Below are 19,346 nucleotides of genomic sequence, written 5' to 3' on the forward strand. Positions count from 1 at the left end.
TCCTGTCGCTCATCGTCGGGCATTGCTTATTCGTTTAAACTTATTTCGCAACTAACCTGCTACTACAGGCCGTCCGGCTATCCGCGACCTGCCGACCCCCCCGGTAGCTTAGAGCCCAGCTAGAGAGCCCAAATTCGATAGAATAGAATAGAACACTCCGTCCGATATTCGACTTGGAAAATTCAATTTGTATGGGAGGTGCCACGCCCCCTTAATATTTTATTCTGATTTTAAGACATGACCTGCGCGTGGTAATAACAAACAAATCCCCCAAAGGAAGTATTTCATTTGGTTCAGCCGTTTTCGAGTTTTAGCGTTACAACTATACACCATTTCATTTTTATATATATAGATACATTCATTACGAACAGAAAATGATTTTTTATGTTTATTTATTGAGTGTACAACAGTTAAATAAATTGTTGAAATGAGACGTAAAAAAATGTCCTGTCCACGATTGCGGCCGTAATTTTGATCTAAAATAAAAATTTGACAATATTTCGACGGTTTGAACAAAAACCATCAAATTTTACTCTTTTATCGACAGATTTCCTTACAAAAAATTAAAAATATTAAAAAAAAAGTTTCCATAGCGCGATAGCGAATGACATTAAAAATGTTCTCTCCAAATTGGAACCAGATATATTTAAAAGTTTTCCTTTGAGAGTGGAAACCGTTTCGAAAAACACTATTCTGAGAAAAACGCGTTTAAAGATTGGAGTTGCTCTGTTCCCCACTCTGTTCCCTTTCTACAAAAAACACTGTTGCGATCGTAATAATTAGAATTTCGATTTCAAAATTTGAGAGAATGTTTATTATAATGTATACTTACTATCCGATAATGCAAAAATCGATTTCTCGAAATTTTCATACTAAGATGACCCCTTAAGAAGCTGCTGTAAAGAAACTGGTTGACAGATCGTGCTCGTAATTGGCATAGTAATTATGGACAGTCCTACCAACTTAGCAAAATACATTTTTTTGAAATATGATTGGTGGAGAACTTAATTCAATTTTTCGGATGTTCATACAAATGTAAATTATATTATGAAACTATTGTTTTCTTCTGGAATTAAAATAATCCAAGATTACTTTTGTTCCCTATACTGTTTTTAGAAATAAAAGGAACACTCTTTTTTCAAATAATGTATTATTTGTTGCTAAATAGAATACGCAAAGTTTTATAAAATATTATGCTAAGTTAAACAAGCGCCCTATATATTTCACCGCACAGTTACCACTACATTTGTCGTTATCACCATCTTTAGTGGTGAATTCTTGGCCGAGATGATAAGAGAAGGATTCACCGGCCGTGCCTGAGTATTCTCCAACCGCAATTAACTCATACTTATTTTGAGCGTTGCCTACAACGAAATTATCGTACTTAGCAACACGTTTCTCATTTTCAAAATCCTCCAATTGAAACCAAAGATCATGAGACCGCGAATTCGTCAGGGCATGTAATTTATCCAAGCCGAGGAAGAAATTGGCATTCAAATCGCCGAAATCGTGTTCATACTCGAACCACCCACGATAGAAGTCGGTGTCGTTGCTTTGACGACGTTGAATTATAGTCCATGGTTCATCGCCATTGGGATCACGTAGGCAATAAACATAGAAAGGATTATGAAGAAATTCTGGCAGATAAAGTCATAAACGCCACTCTGCATATTTCCCGTTTTCTTGACGCATCGCTTCGGTACACGATGCTGGTCTCTTGGTTGCAGGTGGCACAGATTCCTGATACTTCTTTATTTCCTTTACTTCACGAAGAGATCTGGTCTTTCATTGCCATTAATTCGCTTTGCATACTAAGGAAGAAAAAAATACTGTTAAGTCTTTTTAATACTCTATAATATTGTTACGAATTTACTGCTTGCTAGTTCACTTTGTTTGGTTCGAATCTCTGGATTGACAAATAAAACCAAAACTGTTTAATTTAATTCAACAACTCTTTATTTCACAACTCGTCTACACTATAGCAGTTTACTCTTAGCACTGATTGATTACGTTGGCGCTGCCACGGCTTATATAGCCACGCACTTCTCACTGATGCCGACGTGTCCTTCTAGAATGTTGCGTCTGGAAATTACCAGAACATAATGCTATCCGGCGTCAGACGCAAGCAGACAGCCGCGGCGCCAGATGTCTACAACAAGACAAATGCTATTCCATATACCTACAGCTATTGTTTATAATAAGGGATGCATATAGCAATACAAATACAACTTAATACTACTTTTGTAACAATATAAAAATATATTACCGTAGATGATAACTCTCTAATTTGAGGCTCAAGAGCTCCACCTTGTTGACCGCGCTCTTCAATAAATCATCGTCACAAAGACATGCAGGTGAGAAATGGCTGAAAGAATTGCACAAAAATATAAACATTAAAATTAATCTATTTTACTAAATTTAAAAATGAAAATACCGTTACATTGGCACTACTTTGAATAGGTGCTGAACAATTCCCCGAATACAAATGATGTCCACACAGAATGGACAAGATGATCAAACGATGCTCCATTCTCCACAATTTCATGTTTGTTTTGGGTGCTTTTATTATTTATGCTTGTTCATTACTGTCCTCTCTGATGTCTGCTGTAGAACTGTGTGATCTTGTCTGTCTCCGGCTGGGTTTTGCAGTTTATTTTTTATTTTTTTTTTGTTTTTTTTTTTTTAATAGATGTGTGGTGGGAATCTTCGAAAGACACCCTGGCGGATAGTGTCGTATTCGCTTGGTTGCGCCTACCGACTAAAACCCCCCCACACCGGTTGCCAACCATGTAGTTATGAACCTGTGAGAAATTACTGGGGAAGGAGGACAAAGATTCGCTTGAGCGGAAGGATTTTGTCGGGATAGATGGCCTTCTGAAACGGTTGGTTTTCTTTCACTTGAGAGTGGCAAGACAGTTGACGCTGGGGTTTGCGTGGGATGCTACTGACGCCCGGAGATTTGCAGCGTAGGAAATAGCTGTCGATTGGATGGAAGGAAGATTTGTTTCCTCAAGGATATGTTTGTTTCTAACATACCACAGGAAATTAAGAGATGATCTTAGTAGATGCACGTATGTGGCTTGAAGCCTGGACAGTTGTCTGGGTGAGGCAGAGCCCCAGATAGGGATGGCGTAGGAGCAGATGCTTCTAATGATGGCGTTAAAAGCGCGCTTTTTGGTACTTGGGGAAAACTTTTTATTTGTAAAAAAGGGTTTTAATGAGCTGAAGGCGCCATTGGCTTTACCTCGAACTGCTGTGATTTGTTTCGTCCAGGTTAGCCGCTTGGGAAACCTATTTACCAAGATTTTTGGTGGAATTCGCTTTCTCCGTAAAAAGAAGATTGCCTCTGATTTGATTGTGTTGATATCGAATCTCCACAACCTGTACCAGGGCGGATGTGCTGAAGTTAATTGTACGGGAGGCGTACAGAAATGCGACATCATCCGCATATTGAGCTGTGAGGATTTTGTCCTCGGTTGAGATGTCGTAACAATAAAACAATATTGTTAGGACGACGAGGTGTTTGCACTGTAGGATTTTTAAGGCGACGTTACCGATACCGTCGTGGCCTGGAGCTTTCCGGTATTTGAGGGAGCGGATAGCCTCAGAGACTTCTTTGGGGGAGGTGGGCTGAAACTCGACCGTCTGGAAGGTTGTTCCCCTTACAGTTTCTGACACTTCTTCGTGAAAAGAAGAGAACTTTTTAAGGTTTGGAAATCGGGAGCATTGGTTTTTAAGGGATTGAGCGAAGACGTTGGCTTTGTCCTTGTCCTGTGGGAAAGAGATCCCGTCATTAATTAGGGCGGGGAGGTGGAGTTTACGGTTTCATAAGGATGTAACAACCTTCAAGCAACTTTTAGGGTGCTGATTGGCTTTGGCGATAAAGGAATTGAAGTCTTCAGAACTTCTTTGTAGGAGGAGAACCTTTAATTCCCTTTGAGTGGAATTTAAAGTTTGGCATAGCAGGGGAAGTCTGTGTTTTTCCTGGCGATGAGTGCACGGATACGTGGGGAAGGTTATTTGTGTTAGTGGTAGCTTCTATTGAGGAGGCGGCTGAAATTATTGCCGCCTTATCAAGATCAGCTATGGAGTTGATTTGGGTGCAAGTGACAGCTTAGGTTTCCAGCAAGAATTTCAGGTGGAGGAAATCGGTTTTGGTTTTTAACCGAGGGGAAAGTAGGGGGCGATTCGCGAGCTCCAGGTAGACAGGGGAGTGGTCTGAACTGAGCTCCGGGAGGGTTCAGGGGTCTCTGTTGAGGGTCACGTTTTTTGTGAGAAATAAGTCCAAAGTGCTTGCTTGGAACCTGGGACTTGTAGGGTAGTAGGTCGGTTCGGAAGGAGCTTTGATGCTGAAGTTGTGTTGGAGAGACGGTTAATCCGTTAGAATTATTCGTAGAACAGTTCCAAATCCTATATTTAGAATTGAAATCGCCTGCGATAATGTTGGAGGCGTTGAAGAGGGATAAAATGTTGAGAGGGCTTTTGTCAGGAGGGATATATACAGTGATAGTCCTGTGCCTGCGTGAATTGAGGAATACATCAACTCCTACAGCCTCGAGTGTTGAGGGGCCAGTGTTGGCAGCTGGGTGGAGGATAGAGCGCTTCACACAGATGGCGACACCGCCCCCTTTTGAATCTGGGCGGTCGTTTCTGTAGATTGTGAAGTTTGGGATGTAAAGGGATTTTATGGAGTTTAGGTGAGTTTCGGTGATGCAAACGACATCAATGGATTTGTCTTCTATGAGTTGGACGAGGTCGGTCCTTTTGGGAGTGGAAAGCCCGTGGCGTTCCAGTTTAGGATCAACATTGCGGGAGAGCCTTTAGAGTATTGTGGGCCTTTTTTGGAGTCTTGGTTTGTGTTTTTTGGGGGCTTTAGGGCAACCCTGATAGGTTGTCTGCCAGCATACCAAAATGAGACTCCTGACTAACAGAATCACTAAATTACTATTATGACAATTAGAGACATGAGACAATCGTCTCAAGCAGAATACCGATATGAGACAGCGGAGGCATTGCCGTATGACCTTAGGTTTCCGCTTTGCCTCTACTTTCACGCTGAGGCCAGCGATTGCTTTCAGGTCAAAGTGAGGAGTGCGAAGGGTCAAGCTTGACCGTAATTAGGGGTTGCGGATGCTTTCGAGGCATTCGAGGACACCTCTGATCACGACAATCAGGTCCTTGTCTTGATGGAGCTGATTGGTTTTATAGGAGATTTCGTGCCTTTCCAGGGCAGAAGTAAGTTCCCGAAACCCGTCAAAAGTTTCGGGGTATAAAATGATGGCTTCAAATACCACTTTAGCGGATCTGATTTTTATGTCTGCTTTGCGCAGACCGGAACTCACCTTCTTCCACGATTCCTTCTTGAAGATTCGAATAGGAGGAGGGTTTCTCTCCTTAGGGGGGTTAGGTCCTCGCTGTCATCAGAGAATGATGAAGAGAGGAAGTCGTCAATTATGACGGTTTCAGGCGGGGATGTCGTGCGGCGCCGCTTTCGAATTTCCCGATGAACACGGTGTCATCGGGCGGATCGATGCTCATTTGAGCATTTTCGGTAGAGGGATAGGTGAGGTGGTGGTGGAGTTGTAATTGTTGAGTATGTGCTCTACTCTGAGCAGATACCCACGGAGCTCTTTAACGAGGGCGGTAATCTCGACCTCGGTCAGGGACGCAGGATTTGGAAAATTCATCGCTGAGTTTGTCACAACTCGCAATGTTTTTCCCTTTAATGTCTTTTAATGTCATTATATCACTAGGATTTTACTGTGCACTGCACTAATCACTAATCACTGCACTGTACTATTCACTGCACTGTTTGTTGTGTAATTGTTTGTAGCTAAGCAGGCCTACGTGCGGCCTTGCAAAGCTTTTATGTTTGTATTCGATTGCGCTACTTCACGTCCGCTCGCGTTGCTGTCTGCTGTTAGACTGGTCTTTGCAGTGCCAACAAAATAGCTTGTATATAAGATTTTCTATAAGTGCGTTGAGAATTTGCACCCTTATTAACAGCGAATGAAATATTCGCATACGCGCTTCTTGCAGATACAAGGTGCGTGCTTCACTCACTAAGTAATCCACACTTGCTAGGTAGCTCTCTCTCTTTCTTTCTCTCTCTGCCATTACAAGTGGCCACAACAATAAACAATTTATGTAACACAACCTTTAAGAACTACCATTTGAAGTTTCGCTTCAAAACCTTACGAACGATCGCCGATTGTCACCGCCAAGGCAGCTTGGCCAAAAACCATCGTAAATATGTACAGTTATGTATGAGCGTGCATACATACATATCGACTCAGATTTTTGCGAGATGAGCAAAAATATTTTGAACATTGTAAAATATTTTAAATCGACAAAAACTATGTTGCCACTGTTGCCCCTTTTTTCCGTATTCTGCGGGTTTGCCAGGTTTGTAAGGTTGTAATTTTTTTATCAATTTCAGATTTAATGTGTAGTAGCATAAAAATATTGGTATTATAACTTCGTTTAATTATAATGTGTGTATAATTCAGACTTGTGGGCAAATTTTTTGGGAAGTCGACTGCCAGGTGAATTCAAATGCATTTTTTTAAAACCAACTTCCGAATGAAGCGCAATTCTTTCATTAAATAGTGTATTATATTGAAAGGCTTGGAGAGGAAAAACACTAACTACCGGAAGGCAATTCAATTAGAGAAACGCATTGTTATTGCTTTATATGCTCTCGGCTCTTCTGCAGAATACCGAACAATTGGAAATGTGTAATTCTAATTGATATCTGTCATGAAGTCTGGCGATGTTTGTGGCCTTTGTATTTGAAGAAATTCCCAATGAACGAAATTCAATTGCCCGAGTCTTTAAATGGTTTTGAGTCATTGGGTTTCCCTCAAGTGTTAGGAGCTATAGGAAATTTTTTAAATTAGAGCTTTTATACATACGATATATTTTTAAGCTTTAGATGGTTGTCACATAGAAGTTCGCTCTGCTGCAGATGATGCTGTTGACTACTACAATTACAAAGGCTGGTATTCCACAGTTCTTTTGGCTTTAGTAGATGCAAGGTAAGTTTTTTCATGAAGCTCGTTTAAACACCTAATGTATTTCTTTAATGTTATAGATGTCGCTTTATATACGTCAACGTTGGTAGTCCAGGCCGTTGTAATGACTCCTCAATATTTGAGGGTTCAACTTTAAAAAGCGTGTTGGCACAATTTACTATATTTAAAGACATGAGTAGACAAACATCGTCAGTTAATATTCCAGTTGTTTTGTTGGCCGACTCTGCGTTCAAATTTGATGAAGATTTGATAAAAAAAAATTCAACTATGTATGTACTCTTGAAATGCCGAAGAATGGTGGAGAATGCTTTCGGTCATTTAAAGGGAAGGTTTAGGCGGGTTGGAAGAGGCTTGGAAAACCACATGGCGAACACAAAAATTGTCGTAAAAGCGAGCTGCGTTTTGCACAACTTTTTAAATGTGAAAAATGATGAAATTAATGAAAAGTGGATTGTAGCACAACAAATCGAAAACGATTCTCGGCAGTTGCCAGACGTCTCTAACATTTGTGGAAATGTTAACCCAAGAGCAGAGGAAATGAGACAAGCGTTCGTTTCGTGAGTTATTACATTCAACTTTAAAATATTATTAAATCTCAACCGATCCATACTTACATATCTCATAATTCAATTCAAGTACAAAAAAACAGATCTTTCTATATTTTATATATGTTACATATATATTTTCGTATTCATTTATATTGTATGTATATATCTATATATATAAAAATGAAATGGTGTATAGTTGTAACGCTAAAACTCGAAAACGGCTGAACCAAATGAAATACTTCCTTTGGGGGATTTGTTTGTTATTACCACGCGCAGGTCATGTCTTAAAATCAGAATAAAATATTAAGGGGGCGTGGCACCTCCCATACAAATTGAATTTTCCAAGTCGAATATCTTCAAAAGTGTTTAAGGTAGGAACATGAAAATTGGTACAGAGCTACAGGATAACAACACCACTCTCACCTATAAAACCGGGGGCTATCGAATAAGGGGGCGTGGTACCTCCCATACAAACTAAATTTTTTAAGCAGAATATCTGTGAAGGGAAGAAGGGTTCAAGGTAGGGACCTGAAAATTGGTATAGACCTATATGGTATCAAAAGCCTTCTTACACATAAAAGAAGGGATAATCGGAAAAGGGGGCGTGGCACCTCCCATACAAACTGAACTTTTCAAGGTGAATATCTTCAAAAGTGTTTAAGGTAGGAACATGAAAATTGGTATAGAGCTATAGGAAACAACACCATTCTCACCCATAAAGCTTGGCGTTATCGCAAAAGGGGACGTGGTACCTCCCTTACAATCTTTAATTATTTTGGTTGTTAATCCACCATATATTTATCTCATTTTCCTCCTAGCACGACATTTTGGTTGTTCTTGCTGCAGCGTTACGTGCTATTTTTGGTTTATGGAAATGGCAGTTTTATGGAACAAACACAAATTAAATTAAATGTCAATTTTGCTTTGCAATCGAACACGCAAAATTTAGGGGGCAATAAACATGCGCCTTGCTTTACTGATATATTGATATATTTTGTTTTAAAAAGAGAGTTATTTAGTGAAAGTGATTTAGCGTGTTGGCGAATACCGATTTATGTACATTGGAATTTATCATTCAATTGATCTGCTTCCTTAGTTTAATTCATTCATTTTTGGAGTTTTCAAAGGTAAGTTATTGGTCCGTAAAACCTTATATGAACTTTATGCAAATGAATGATCATTTCCAATTAGATATTTGTTACGATGTCAAGAATAAGTACGTATGGTAACACTTCTCGGAGTTTCCTGGCCGCAAGGAGAACACGAAATAGCAGAGCACGTCAAAGGGAAAGTGTTATTGAGAGGGTATCACCACGAAATAGACTGCTGAAGAGTAGCACGCACCAGTTAGAAGATGTCAACCAAACATACAATCAGCAAGAACGATTGAGAAGAAGGGAAGTTCACAATCAGCAACAACGATCGAGAAGAAAGGAAGTTCGTGCTCGCCAAAGTGATGAAGTAAGATCACAACATGCGATTATTCGACGACAACAGCGGCAACATCTTTCTTTTGTGAACTTTGAACGGGCAGGTTTTCGATATGATCCAAACATTCAATATAGCGCATCTGTTCAAATCGGAAAAAGATGTCAGTAGTTTGTCAATATTGCAATGCAGTCAAATTTAAAAATGAACCGTTGCCAAAATTGCTTCCACCACCACAGCCATTGTTCCAGCTGCTTTACGGTGAATCTCCTCACTCGAGCCATTTTTTAAAGCAAATTGTAAATGAACAAAACTACAATCCAACGTTTAAGGTATTTTTGCCAAACAATATTCGACAGAAACTACAGAGCTTTCCTCCAATTATACACGTTCATGGGCAAATGTTTCATCTCGCTGGATCGCTGTTGCCGCATCCAGATCAAGAACACAAATATCTCCAAATTTACTTTCTGGGAGATTCACATGATGAAGTAAATCGGCGTTGTGCTATTTTCAATACAACGAAAAGAGAAATAATCGAACAATTGCAGCAAATGTTACACGAACACAATGGCCTCATTAAACTGTTTACGATTTCGTTGGAACGTATGCCAACAGATGATCATAGTATAATCATACAAGTGGACAAAAGACCAACAGGGTCACATGAAAGACAATATAATGCACCTACAGTTAGCGAAATATCAGTTGTTGTTGTTGCAGAAAATTTGCAGTTGCGTGATATTGTTATCAAACGTAGAAATCAAAACGCACTAAAACGGATAAGTGAGACACATCGGTCTTACGACGAAATGCAATATCCGCTCATGTTCTGCCGTAGAGAAGACGGATATCACTTAGGGTATAAGATGATAAATCCGGTGAATGGTTAGTAAAAAAAAATTTTTGTTTGCTACTTCATATAGGTAATTTAAGCTTTTAGGTGTCGAGACAAATAAAAAAGTCAGTTCAATGAAGTTTTACGCATATCGAATGATGATTCGCCAAAACTATGACAACCATTTACTGAGATATGGACGGTTATTTCAACAGTATGCAGTTGACATGTATGTTAAAGTTGAGACAGAACGACTTAATTACATGCAATACAATCAGTCGAAGTTGCGATCTGAAGAGTATATTCACTTAAGAGATGCAATGAATGGTGATGCGGATATTACAGATATTGGTCGACTCTATATTTTGCCATCGACATACATTGGCAGTCCTAGACACATGCATGAGTACTCCCAGGATGCGATGACTTACGTGCGCAATTATGGACGGCCGGATTTGTTTGTTACATTAACTTGCAATCCAAAATGGCCAGACATTACGAATCTATTGCATCCCGGTCAATCACCAAGCGATCGCCACGATGTTACAGCACGCGTGTTTAAACAAAAACTCAGATGTTTGATGGACTTTATTACGAAACAACGTGTATATGGCACTGTTCGATGCTGAATGTACTCATTGGAGTGGCAGAAGAGAGGTTTGCCCCACGCACACATTCTTCTTTGGATGGTGGAGAAAATTACACCTGACCACATTGATGACATCATTTCCGCCGAAATTCCTGATGTTGAAATAGATCCAGAGTTGCACGAAGTGGTGATGGCCAATATTGTTCATGGGCCATGTGGAGAACACGATCCATCTTCGGTTTGTATGTCGGACAGTAAATGCAAAAAACGCTGTCCCCGTGCTTTTATTTCGGAAACTCAAACTGGAAACGACGGATACCCTTTCTATCGGCGTCGCTCACCCGCTGACAATGGCAGAACATTCATCACTCAATTGAAAGGAAAGAATTTCGTGGTTGATAACACATTCAAAGGCATTCAAAACACATATAAATGTTGAGTATTGCAGTTCAATAAAATCAATTAAGTATGTTTGCAAATATGTCACCAAAGGAAGCGATATGGCGGTTATTGGCGTTGAACGAGATGAAATTAGCAAATTTCAAATGGGCAGATATGTGAACTGCAATGAAGCAATCTGGAGAATATTTTCATTTGCAATTCATGAACGCCATCCTACTGTTGTGCATCTGTCAGCTCATTTGGAGAATGGCCAGCGAACAGCGAACGGAAATACCACCAGCAACCACTTTAACAAGTTTCTTTGCAACTTGCGCCAGTGATCCGTTCGCGAGAACATTGCTTTACTCGGAGATGCCTCGGTATTATACATGGAATGCATCGTCTTTCCCCCGGCGCAACATAACCCTGGCGGTTCATTTTTAAATTTGACTGCATTGCAATATTGACAAACTACTGACATCTGACCGATTTGAACAGATGCGATATATTGAATGTTTGGATCATATCGAAAACCTGCCCGTTCAATGTTTACAAAAGAAAGATTTGTAAAAATTTTGTTAAAGTATACACAATGAAATTAGGAAAAATCGTTCATATTCTATTAAAACCAATACCGGTGTAATTTTTGAAATGAAAAAAAAAATCTATTTTGGGCAGAACGAAGTTTGCCGGGTCAGCTAGTATTTTATATATTACATTTATATTTTTATATTCATTCACATATTTAAATTCATTTTCCATTTATCATTTATATGTACATATATCTTAAAACTAAACTTAGAAAAAATTTTAAATATATTTTTGGCGACGAAGGAAGTCGATGAAAGCGTCCTTCACTTCTTTTGAATCGTTTATGTATGTTTGTAGGAGAGAAAGACGGTTTTCATCGGCTTCCTTCATCGTCTCAGTCGCCTTTACTAAGTCATCCTTAATTTCTTCCATTATTGTTATTGCTGATTTTTTCTTTTTTACAGCATCGCGACGTAGAAGCACCATCGCCTGGGCTTGGGAGCGGCGACTCTCCTTCCGTATCGGCCTCCACGTAAATTGGTTCCATGTCAACTGAAAATAGAAGAAACAAATAAAAGTGTAAAGAAACATTCCATATACGATTTTGATTTTATTATGAATATTGGAATCTACTCCAATGCGCTTAAAACTTACCCACAATGCTATCCTCCACAAGTTCGGCGGAACAAACACTTTTAAAACCGCCTACTGCTTGGTGTCCCGCCTCATAATGTTTCCACCGACCAGGTGAGCCACACGATAGGCCAATTTTCTGATTTTCTTGTCTAAAAATAAAAAAAAATTTAATGCTATATGTTTAACTCATAATTTATTACTTACCTGTATTTGTTGGTGAAATTGTGCAATTTTATTTTTATCCCCATGGACGTATAATCGTGTTCAGCCAAAAGCATTGCACAAGACATTTCCTCATATATGTGTGTATACGAGTATATATGAGTACGTGAGTTCGTACAAGTATTTAGTTACATGGTACTTTTCGCAGAAACAAGATAGCTCGCATTGCAGAAATTATTAAACCCATCGACACCTCTTGAAAGTTTCGTATATTTTAAGTGTAAAAACCAATATAAAAATAAATGTGTGTACGATTACATGCATACCATATAAATGTATGGCTTAAGCTTGCAATGCACATCTTTCTCCATGCTTCAAGGCTTGCAGGGTAATTAAAAGCTTTGCATTTTAATTGGAAATTTAAATTTTCCAGGAAACTACTTGAAACTAAAATTTTTCGATGTTATTTAATTTCATTACACTTCCGCAAAAGTTTTATATGAAGAAAACTATTACTCCACATACAAATACACACATACGTATTAGGGTGTGTCATTCTGAGGCAACCTTTTTTTTTAACTGAAAAACAGGCTCAAAACTTTCGAAAATGTGTAAAAAAAAGTCACTCAAAAGATGAGCTCTTAATATTAATATTAAGAGGTGCATATTTCAAATTTTCTGTTTTCCATATAAATAACATGGAAAAAAATCATTTTTTTTTTGTGGTGGTTATTGTGCGGAGGTTTTATATGTGTCCCGATGGCTGCCAGTAGGGATGGTAAACTCGATTCCGATTCTACTCGAGAATCGAGTTTTCTCGTAAAATAATCGATTTTTCGAATTTCAAGAACCGATTCTTAATCGACTTCGACTACTGAAGATCGATTCCGAAAAATCAGGAAGCTGCTCATTTGTCCGAACTGCCGATATCGGACCACTATAGCATATAGCTGCCATACACACTGAACGATCGGAATCAAGTTCTTGTATGTAAAACTCTTGCAAAACTCGTGATATATTCCCGAAATTCAGTATAGATTATTTTCTAAGGCCACAATGTAATCTCCGAAGAAATTTACACTAAGGATAATAGGTTGTCAAAGATTGCGGTATTTTCGCTAGTTGGCGCTGATAGCGCGTAGTTCTAGTTTTATTCGTCGCATCGGGTCATGCTATACCTTTTTGGAAAGCTCATTTCACGCGCTAACACGTGTTTGATTGATTGTCGTTTCTTTTAAGTCGTTCGTGAGTTATAGCGTCGCAAACATGGAGCAAAATAAAGAGAAAATACGGCATATTTTACAGTACTACTACGATAAAGGCAAAAATGCATCTCAAGCCGCCAATAAGATTTGTGCAGTTTATGGACCCGATACAGTTTCCATTTCTGGTGTAGAGGTGGTCGAAGATGCGCCACGGTCCGGAAGGCCTGTCGTCGAAAATTGCGATAAAATCGCTGAATTGGTCGAAAGGGACCGGCATAGTAGCAGCCGTAGCATCGGTCAAGAGCTGGGCATGAGTTATCAAACCGTTATAAACCATTTGAAGAAGCTTGGGGTCACTAAGAAGCTCGATGTATGTGTGCCACACGAATTGATACAAAAAAACATCTTTGACCGTATCGACGCATGCGAATCGCTTCTGAATCGCAATAAAATCGACCCGTTTTTGAAGCGTATGGTGACTGGCGATGAAAAGTGGGTCACTCACGATAACGTAAGGTGCAAACGGTCGTGGTCGAAAATCGGTGAAGCGGCCCCGACGGTGGCCAAGCCTGGATTGACGGCCAGGAAGGTTCTTCTGTGTGTTTGGTGGGATTGGCAGGAAATAATCCACTATGAGCTGCTCCCCTATGACCAAACGCTAAATTCGGACCTGTACTGCCAACAACTGGACCGCTTGAATGCAGCACTCATGCAGAAGAGGCCATATTTGATCAACAGAGGCCGAATTGTCTTTCATCAGGACAACGACAGGCCACACACATCTTGTGTGACGCGCCAGAAGCTCCGGAAGCTCGGATGGGATGTTCTTTTGCATCCAAGGTATAGTCCGGATCTCGCACCAAGTGATTACCACCAGTTTCTGTCCATGGCGAATACGCTTGGTAGTCTGAAATTGGCCACAAGAGAGTCCTGTGAAAATTGGCTTTCTGAGTTTTTTGCCAATAGGGAAGAGAGCTTCTATGAGAGGGGCATTATGAAGTTGGCATCTCGTTGGGAACGCGTCATTGAACAAAACGGCGCATATTTGACTTGAATCGCATTATTGTGACCAATTTTATGAACAATTGAAGATTCAATAAAAATACCGCAAGACTTTTTGACAACCTATGAAGATAGTACGTCTAAATGACTTCTCTTCTATTTAAGTCTATATGAATTTGTCATATTACGCCGTTTTCGTTAAAGGCAAATCCGCTGAAGAAACTTTCCGTGAGATTAATGGTGTTTTGGGGGATGGTACTCTATCACTTCGAACTGCAGACGAATGGTTTTGACGTTTCAGAGCGGGTGAAAACGACACCATGGATAAGCCAGCCGGCTGGAAGACCTGTGACGACGAATACCGGTCAAATCACGGAAAACATCGTCTTAGACCGGCATGTGGCATCTCGTGACATCGCCCAGAAGATGGAAATTAATCACCAAACCATTTTAAACCATCTGCAGAAGGCTGGATACACAAAAAAGCTTGATGTTTGGGTGCCCCATGCTTTGACAGAAAAAAAAAAACTTCTGGACCAAATCAACGCCTGCGATATGCTGCTAAAACGGAACGAACTCGACCCATTTTTGAAGCGGATGGTAACTGGCGACGAAAAATGGATAACATGCGACAATATCAAGCGAAAACGGTCGTGGTCGAAGGCCGGTGAATCGTCCCAAACAGTGGCCAAGCTGGGATTGACGGCCAGGTAGGTTTTGCTGTGTGTTTAGTGGGATTGGAAAGAATCATACACTAGAAGCTGCTGCCATATGGCCAGACGCTTAATTTTACCATCTACTGCGAAAAACTGGACCGCTTGAAGGTGACGATAAAGAAGAAACATCTAGAATTGGCCGACAGGAAGGGTGTAGTGTTCCATCAAGACAACGCCAGACCACACACTTCGTTGATGACTCGTTAGAAACTACGGGAGCTCGGATGGGAGGATTTATCACATCCATCAAATAGCTCGAACATAGCGCCAAGTGATTATCACCGGTTCCTGTCCATGGCGAACGCCCTTATTGGTGTTAAGTTGAACTCAAAAGAGGCTTGCGAAAAGTGGCTGTTGGAGTTCTTCGCAAATAAGGAGGCGGTTTCTGCGAGGGGGATATAATGAAGTTACCGTCAAGATGGAAATAGGTTATCGAACGAAACGGCGCATATTTGAACTAAATCCGATCACAGTAACACTTTTTATAAAGCATTGAAAAAAGAGCAAAAACCCGGAAGGGAGATATTTGACAACCTAATATTTAAGGTTATATAAGTGGGACTTTTTAACGGCTCCTATACCAACATTGCAGTACTTCGCTTACTCGGAAACTGTAAATAAAAAGCATGTTGAATTATTCATCAATATTTATTTTGTCGCCTTCAAAGAACTCTTCATGAATGGGGGATCGGAATTGGCACGATCAAGCATATCAAAAGAAAAAATCAGCTTTATCTGGACGAGTCGAGAACCCGTTTCAGACTTAAAATATCCACCGAAATCATTCCAACCGACTTGCGAGATATGTCGAGTTGAAGAAGTCGAACGTCGTCCAAAAGGAAACATGTCTTCAACCATCTCTCCACCGTCTTTGAAAGCTTTATACCACTCGTAGGATTGTGTTTTTGATAAAACGGAATTACCGTTAGCCTTTTCCAACAGTTGTAACGATTTCATACACGAAATTTGGTTAGAAATACAAAATTTTAAGCAAATTATTTGTTCGATATTTTTAACCATTGTAAAAGCCGGAACGCACTACTGTGGTGTACCGACTAAAGCAGATGCTGTAAACAATGCTGGTTGACATATGTATCACGCTCAAATTTGGCATAGTTATTCAGGACAGTTCTTGCAGAAACATACAAGTAACAAAAGAATGATATGGTCGTCAACAGCTAAGATCACCTGATCGAAATAATTGATTTTTCGGCACAGAGATTTAAATAAAAGGACTTAAAAAGAGTAAAGAGGTTGCAGTATAGTCGCGTGACCGATATTTTCTGGGTGTTATGCCCTTATAATATACAAATATTATACGACGACATTGACATAGTTCTGCGAATTAAAAGACAGCGGCTACGCTGGCTAGGTTATGTTGTCCGGATGGACGAAAACACTCCAGCTGTGAAAGTATTAGACGCAGTACCCGCCGGGGGAAGCAGAGCAATAGGAAGACCTCCACTCCGTTGGAAGGACCAAGTGGAGAAGGACCTGGCTTCGCTTGGAATATCCAATTAGCGCCACGTAACGAAAAGAAGAAACGACTGGCGCGCGGTTGTTAACTCGGCTATAATCGCGTAAGCGGTGTCTACGCCAAGAAGAAGTTTCATCATTCATAATAATTTTTTTTCATTGAGCTATAAAATTAATAAGAAATAAAAAATTTTCCCAAAAATAATCAAAATTTAACTGTTAATATCTTTTAAACGGTTGGGTTTACGAAAAAATCATTAGATAAGGAACAAGATATTTTTTCAAGTAGTTGGAAGCGAGATATACATTTTTCTATCTGATGATAAGAAGAAATGGAAAACTGTATGTAGGAGGACCTTCCCGTTACAACTAAGAACTCATATTTGGAGAGGCTTTCTTAGAGGTGTCTAGGAACCAATTTTTCCGAGCACCAAACGCAAATAAAATTTTTTTTTTTTGAATCACCCTAATGTACACATCTGTAGAAAAAGAAGTCATGTTAGTTACACTAGGGGTAATCATAATCCGGTGCAAATGGTCTTGCAAATGCATATTTCGGTGCAAGTGCAAAATATTTTTGCACCATGTTCTTAAACAAAAACAAATTACATGTGCTTTGCAAATGCAACACTGTTATGCAAATGCTACACTCAACCCCTATTGCATATGTGCAAATTAGTGTTGCTTTTCAAACAGCTGATTTCTTTTGCATACATATTTGTTTCGATTTTTGCGCGTAAGGTAAAATTTTTGGTAAGAAAAGAAATTTGAAAGAATTAACAATTTAAAACTTAATAAAACTATTTACAGCAATATGAGCGATAAAAAAGTGAAAAGGGAGCGACCGAACAAAAAATGGACAAAGGAGGAAATCAACAAGCTTCTGGATTTTTTGGAGGAAGCAGATGAAATTGAGGTAAACATTTTAAGAAGTTTGGAATGTATAAATGCTTATTTATTTGCTTTTATTAGGCTCCAACAGCACAATTTTTTTACAAAAAATGCATTGTGGTTAAGGGAATCGAAGCCACGTGGGACTTGCTGCGGTGGAAGGTACGCCACCTAAAAAGTACATTCAAAAAAGCGCATGATTATCGCACCTCAACTGGCGCTGGAATTGATGAAATGGATGTGGGCGTTGGCAGTTTTGAAGGTAAGTAATAAAAATTCAAAGTGCTTTGGGAACTTAAGTGATTAAATCTTTTACAGAAAAAATTGAGAAAATGTGCCCCCATTACCATCGCCTAAACAAAATTTTCGGAGCTAAATCGCATGCGCAAAATAATTTCTGCGCTGTCGACACGGGCAATGACTTGCTGCTTATCGCGCCACAGCCGTCAACAATTTCACCGTCAACAATTTCCCCACCAGCATATTCACCGCCAATAGTCTTTCCACCAGCAATTTCACCGCCAATAGCCTCACCACCAGCAATATCACCGCTAATAATCTCCTCACCAGCAATATCACCGCAAATAGCCTCGCCATCAGCAATATCACCGCAAATAGCCTCACCACCAGCAATATCACCGCTAATAATCTCCACACCAGCAATATCACCGCAAATAGCCTCGCCATCAGCAATATCACCGCCAATAGCCTCGCCGCCAGCAGTCCCACCGCCAACAGTTTCGCAGCAACCACTCCCACTTGGGGCTGATTTTCCACAATCAGTTAAAACCATGGCTAAAAAAATGAAAATGCAGGCTCCCAAAACATCAGCGGCTTGTTTGATGGTTTACCAGCAAAACAGAACAGAGTTGGAAAAAGAAAAGCTTCTATTTGAAAAAGAAAAGTTGGAGAAGCACCTAGAACTATCAAAAGCTGAAATTGAATTGAAAAAAGAAGAGCTAAAACTTAAGAAAATTAAATTGGAGCAAGATGAAAAAATAAGAAGGCTAGAAATAGAAATAGACGAACGAATAGCTATGTATGAAATAAAAATGAAATACACGAAGTAATCCAAAATTTAACTTTTTTTATTCAAACATTAATGAATGTATTGCTAGCCTTTTAGTTTCCCCTTTTCTGTTTGGTTGTACATCCTCGCTTTCCTCGCCGTTGTCATCAGTGTACTCGTACGTGGTGTCCTCATCGAGATTTATATATTCGTTGTTTGTGCTGTCATCTTCTCGTAGTATGTTGTGCAATATAAATACAACACACAACAAATCAATCACAACATAAATTGTGGCTTTCTTTATCTATAAGGCGTGCTCTGAACTCCTTAAGGCTGCAAAACCGCTCCTTCAATAGGCCGAAGCAATGTTCGACTCGAACTCGAAATTTACTGTGACGTAAATTGAAATTAATTCGAGAATTTATGTCTAGCACTCGAGCATTACTTCGGAATGGAGTTATCATAGTTTCGGACAAAGGATAGGCTGAGTCACCAGCTAACCACTGCTGTGACGAAAAAAATTTTTCTTTTTGCAAGAAAAGTGAGCTGCTGCGGTACACTCTCGCATCGTGCCAACTGCCAACATGTCCCACCATTATGTGTCGTATTTTTAGTTTATAATCGCAAACTATTTGGGCTTTGATTGAGTAGATGTGCTTACGAGAAAAGAATGATGTAGGATCGATAACTGGCGATTCTGCTAGCTTTATCTCCGTACCATCAATATAGCCAATGCAAAATGGCATTTCAGAATACGTAGCATGTACAATTTCTGATCGCTCTGTTTCATTTGGCCAAAAAAGGAAGGAATCTCTTAACCTTAGTATAGCACTGAAAACTCTTTTTGTAATTATGGATAGAGTTCCACCATCTCCTACACCAAATAATGTTGCAATTTTT

The 19,346-nt window shown here is 39.6% G+C and overlaps 1 protein-coding gene across 1 annotated transcript; it reads left to right on the forward strand.

Annotated features, from left to right (window-relative positions):
• Positions 1–17,037: 17,037 nt before the first annotated feature.
• On the forward strand, positions 17,038–18,522 carry LOC125775418 (neurofilament medium polypeptide-like). The gene is made up of 4 exons (XM_049446004.1): positions 17,038–17,299; positions 17,357–17,462; positions 17,519–17,699; positions 17,756–18,522. The coding sequence occupies exons 2-4, from the start codon at positions 17,361–17,363 to the stop codon at positions 18,505–18,507; spliced, it is 1,035 nt and encodes a 344-aa protein (XP_049301961.1). The 5' UTR covers positions 17,038–17,299; positions 17,357–17,360; the 3' UTR covers positions 18,508–18,522.
• Positions 18,523–19,346: the final 824 nt, after the last annotated feature.

Source organism: Bactrocera dorsalis, chromosome 1 (genome assembly GCF_023373825.1).
Source record: "Bactrocera dorsalis isolate Fly_Bdor chromosome 1, ASM2337382v1, whole genome shotgun sequence".
In the NCBI taxonomy this organism is placed as follows: domain Eukaryota; kingdom Metazoa; phylum Arthropoda; class Insecta; order Diptera; family Tephritidae; genus Bactrocera; species Bactrocera dorsalis.

Excerpts from the sequence above, each read along its gene's own strand:
- LOC125775418 (XM_049446004.1), top strand. The coding sequence starts at position 17,361 with ATGAGCGATAAAAAAGTGAAAAGGGAGCGACCGAACAAAAAATGGACA. Across the intron at positions 17,463-17,518 it reads AGGAAGCAGATGAAATTGAG|GCTCCAACAGCACAATTTTT; the intron begins GTAAACATTTTA and ends TGCTTTTATTAG. Across the intron at positions 17,700-17,755 it reads GGGCGTTGGCAGTTTTGAAG|AAAAAATTGAGAAAATGTGC; the intron begins GTAAGTAATAAA and ends AATCTTTTACAG.